The 5,000-nt window shown below is 33.3% G+C and overlaps 1 protein-coding gene across 5 annotated transcripts in view; it reads left to right on the top strand.

Annotated features, from left to right (window-relative positions):
• LOC144958362 (muscarinic acetylcholine receptor gar-2-like) overlaps positions 1-492 on the top strand; it is a 488,871-nt gene extending 488,379 nt beyond the window's left edge. For all 5 annotated transcript variants that reach the window (XM_078890317.1, XM_078890315.1, XM_078890316.1 and 2 more), the window contains one exon: positions 1-492. This exon is cut by the window's left edge and continues 2,374 nt beyond it. In XM_078890317.1, coding sequence (XP_078746443.1) covers positions 1-384 — 384 coding nt within the window. In that variant the 3' untranslated portion in view covers positions 385-492.
• The last annotated feature ends 4,508 nt before the right edge of the window (positions 493-5,000 follow it).

Genomic DNA, 5,000 nt, shown 5'->3' with positions numbered 1-5,000 from the left:
GATACTCACTGCCTCTCCGCAGCGCATAGGAGACGGAACAATAACGACACGCGCCTCCACACTTTTGTAAAATCAGTACGTTCTAGAAACAGTCGAAGACGTAATCGTCGCGAACGGAAGTCGAAATCAGAAAACCGCGCACGGAAAGCTTTGCGCACAATTACGATCATTCTTGGTGCGTTCGTTCTGTGCTGGACACCATATCACATCGCTATATTTGTGATGGCCCTATGCAAAGACTGTGTCAATGATTATGTGTATGCCTTTACCTACTGGATGTGTTACTTAAACAGTCCGATCAATCCTTTCTGCTACGCGTTTGCCAACATGCAATTCAAAAGAACGTTTTTGAGAATCATGCGATTCGACTGGCATAGAACGTAACGAAGACTTTATTTTAGATGCTTAGAATCAGAATACTATATACTATATTGTTATTAATATTCTTGGTATAAAGTTAACAATAGTAGTAGTAATAATAATAATAATAATAATAATAATAATAATAATAATAATAATAATAATAATAATAATAATAATAATAATAATAATAATAATAATAATAATAATAATAATAATAATAATAATCATAATCATAATAATAATCATAATAATAATAAAAATAATAAAATAATAATAATAATAATAATAATAATAATAATAATAATAATAATAATAATAATAATAATAATAATAATAATAATAATAATAATAATAATATTAGCACAATGTTAGCTGCTAGACACAGTAGTAAAATGGTATTTCTGTAAATTATGATTGATTTTTGCTGGGTTTTGTCTTTGGTTGTGGTTGATGATGATGATAATGATCTTCATCATGATGATGATGATGATCATCATCATCATCATCATCATCATCATCATCATCATCATCATCATCATCATCATCATCATCATCATCGTCATCATCATCATCATCGTCATCATTGTGATAGAGGAGGATGCAATTAGTAAAATCAGCAAGTAAAACTTTGCCATAAATGTCAAATTGTCAGTTATTAATAGAATCAGTGGCGGTCTGCTAAAAAGGATTAAGTGCTTAAGCCGCCCCATGAGAATGATTTGAGTGACACACAAGATATTAATGAAGCAAAGCTACAACACTCAGCAAAAATGATTATATTTACAGTAACATTAGGGCACGACATATTATATTAACTAAGTTGATATTATAATTACTGCGATGCAAACGGACTATGAAACATTATTATTACAGATACAATCAAAAGGAAGTTTGACATCTTGTTCTGCGACAGATCATAATGTAAAAAAAAAAAATAATATATAAGTATCAAAATATAAAGAACAAAATACTAAACACGGAACGTTTCGAGCTCAAAACCCTCCATCAGTCAGGGCAAAGAAGAAAAAAAACAACATGTAAAACGTTCAAACAACACGTTGTCCTGTTAACATCATGCATTATATTCATTAATCTATAATATAGATTGATTAGAATAATCCTCAACTTGTCAAAGGTCAAGGGCGTTTGAAATACGTTGAAGTCCCCGATTGGAGATATAAGGGCCGAAACCGTGTGGGCCCACGTTTCTTACAACTTCACACTACATTCTAACTCGTTCACATAGCTTCCTCAACGGATGAACCTAAAACACTCTTCTTCTCAATACGTGAACCGAGTTCACCCGCAAAATTCCAGGTTCACAGCTCACATATGATCCTCATCTCAAACTACCGGATGGACTATGAAATTCGTTTTACTACAGCATTAAAATTTATGTCACATTCCATCCGTGGTGCGACAGAATATTATAGGTCAAAGTGGTGAGAGAGGCGGGACTGAGTGCAGGATATATATTCAAAAACAATGGGCCGAAGTTTGTCTTGAAGTTGGAGAAGAAGTAATCTCTCTTTCTCTCTCTCTCTCTCTCTCTCTCTCTCTCTCTCTCTCTCTCTCTCTCTCTCTCTCCTCTCTCTCTCTCTCTCTCTTATTTAATCAATATGCATTCATAGCCACCTTGAACGTGTAAATGACGGATGGGATGTGGGTCCATTTCTTCCGTTCACGGTACAACCTTGAAGGATGAGAACAACCTTGGAGGGTGAGAGTGTAGTGTCAAGTTGTATGCAAGGTGATCGTTGGCCCATTCTGTCTCGGCCCTAACTCGGTATATTTCAAATCGCCCTGAAAGGCATGAGTACCGTCAACTGGGGCTACTTAGGCCACCCGGGGTAACTTAGGCCACTTACTGAAAACAAGATTGCTTATATTAAAAGATAAATTACATGTAGCTTTTATCTTTTAAATAATTAGAACCCAATAGATATAATAAGCACTCGTGAATTTCACTTTTTTAAAAGCAACCTTTTTTATTCTACTAAGTGGCCTAAGTAACCCCGGTTGACGGTACTTGGTTAATTTATGGATCCTTCTCACTTCTCGAAGAAAGTACAGAGGGACGGAGGCTATCGGTATCTGCTTGAAACAATAAGACACAATTGTAGTAAAATACACTTCCTTTTGATTGTGCCTGCATTATGGGAAATATTATTAATGTGTATTATAATGTATATTATCTATTGTATAATATGATATGAACCTGCGCAAATATCAACATGTTATACGTTTTTTACTGTTCATCATCATCATCATCATCATCATCATCATCATCATCATCATCATCATCATCATCATCATCATCATCATCATTACCATCAGCAGAAAAAAAAACTGTCGATGACTTTGTATTGACTTAATAAAATCACTATACAATTTACCATAATGATAAAAATATGACATGTTATGTAACTATTGTTGTATATAATATAACATATTGTAATACGCTTTAGGATCAGTGCTATGTTATGATATATCGTATATATATATGCTTTTGATATAATAATATAATATAATTCTATGTTGTATAACAAACCATAATATTGAAATAATTAAGTGAGATAGAAACATAGTTGAAACACAACATAAACATGTTTGAATGGGTCACTCACATTTTATCGATATTGATATATCGATATATTATTTATGACTCGAGATATACATGTATATATATATATTTATAATATCGATATATAAATAATGACTTGTACAGATAGACATCGATTCATTAACTATCCTCGATAACTAATGATATCGATACATTTGTTATGATTCGCTATCTGTCCTTGTGTAACTCGTTGTGCTTAACAGAATGAAAAGCTTCATGTGTTAGTTTTATAAGGGTCATCGTGATGGTTAATAATACGTTTTTGGATATTTAGATGTCAAAAAATGGGGTTTAAGTGTTAGTGTGTGTGTGTGTGTGTGTGTGTGTGTGTGTGAAAAATAGAGAGAGATGGAGAGAGAAAGAAAGAGAGAAAGAGAGACAGAAAGAGCGAGAGAGAGAGAGAAGAGAGAGAGAGAGAGAGAGAGAGAGAGAGAGAGAGAAAGAGAGTAGTTTGAATACTAATGTTGGCTCAAAAATTATTTTTTTTTTGATAATTGAAATCATTATGAATAATTTCTCTCTAACAGACATTATGAAACTTTTAAGTTCACAAATAGATTTGTGTATTAATTGGTACGATTGATACAACGGTTGTTCCATCAAAACTCGAACTCAAAAGCCATGTTTACCGACTTGACCTTCACCCTGTCCTTACCACCCATAGAAAAATCGTCACATTCGTTACGATGCAACCAACAATTTTCTTATTCTGGTTTCATTTTGTTATAGTTATAGCCATAAAAACTCGACATTTTGTTGCAGAGCTCATGTTTCTGAACAAAATACAGAATATACTCGTTGCTACTCTGTTTGAAAAATTTATTTTTGTGTTGGGTGAGTATGAAGTTTTGGGGTAAAATTCTGAAAATTGCTGGTAAGGGGAGAGTTAAAACCCCACTTACGGAAGTAGCCATACAGTTTCATGTCCCGATGTTATCATTAAAATCTCGGGTCAAAGCCCAAAATTAAAATTGTTTTTATCATGATCGACAAAACTTTACCACACTCAACCCTAAAACCGACTATCTATATCCTTAGTTTACCCGGGTTACTTTTACCCCATGCCTATTTATTTCATTTTTTTTAATGAGACAAATTATAGGCGTAGAATCTAAGCTAATGTTTTTAGTTTTTGCATGTTAATGAGAGTTGAATAAAGCTATCTATGTACATGCTCATTTTTAATAATTTTTTTTCAAATTTTGAAAATTAACAAAAATCTATAGGATGGAGTAGTTAACAGTCTCCTTGCCGACCAATTTCCAGATTTTCCTCTAAACATCATTATCACGCAACATGAAATAGAATCTTAAAGCTTAACTCTATTTCATAGGGAGTAAGAACACGTTAAACATAATTTTGTGAAGTTCTTATAACTATAACAAAAATATTCTTCAAACTGTGTGATATACAAAAGAAATCTAAATGAGAAAAATTTGGTGGCATCGTAACAAATGTGACGATTTCCCTATAGTTGGTAAGGAGAGGGTTAAAGTTCATATTCGTCATCAGGTTCATATCAACTATTATCCCAGCCCTCCCATTGGAAAACCCTATCATTTCTTAGTAAATACGTAATTGTTGGATAATGCTTTGAACGCGTTGAATAAAAATTTTACTCAACGATTACAGAATATTTGGGCACAATTTATTGGTGTGGAATTAGGTGTAAAAGACAGCTGATTGGTAATTATCTTTTGGTGCGCATGAATACAAATCCAACGGGGTTTTTTTGTCTTCTCTTTTTTGGGTCAAATTGTGATGCAGGTAGAGGAGAAAGATACAAATAATGACGATTCGAGGTACTACTACCATACAATTGGTCACGAAATATCTAATAATCTTACTTGGAAAAGGGAGGGGGGGGGGGGGGGTGGATAAACGTATTCTTTCATTTCTTTGTAATTATCAAACTCGTTATTTTTTTCATCGTGCAACAACACATACTCGCAAGCTCTAAGTGTTATTCGGCACGATAAAGATAACGCGCTTAATAAATACAAAAGAAATGAAA

Source organism: Berghia stephanieae, chromosome 12 (genome assembly GCF_034508935.2).
Source record: "Berghia stephanieae isolate SIO BIC M18660-M18661 chromosome 12, UCSD_Bste_1.3, whole genome shotgun sequence".
NCBI lineage: Eukaryota > Metazoa > Mollusca > Gastropoda > Nudibranchia > Aeolidiidae > Berghia > Berghia stephanieae.
Note: the sequence above shows the minus strand (reverse complement) of the source record. Positions and strands in the feature narration are given on the sequence as shown.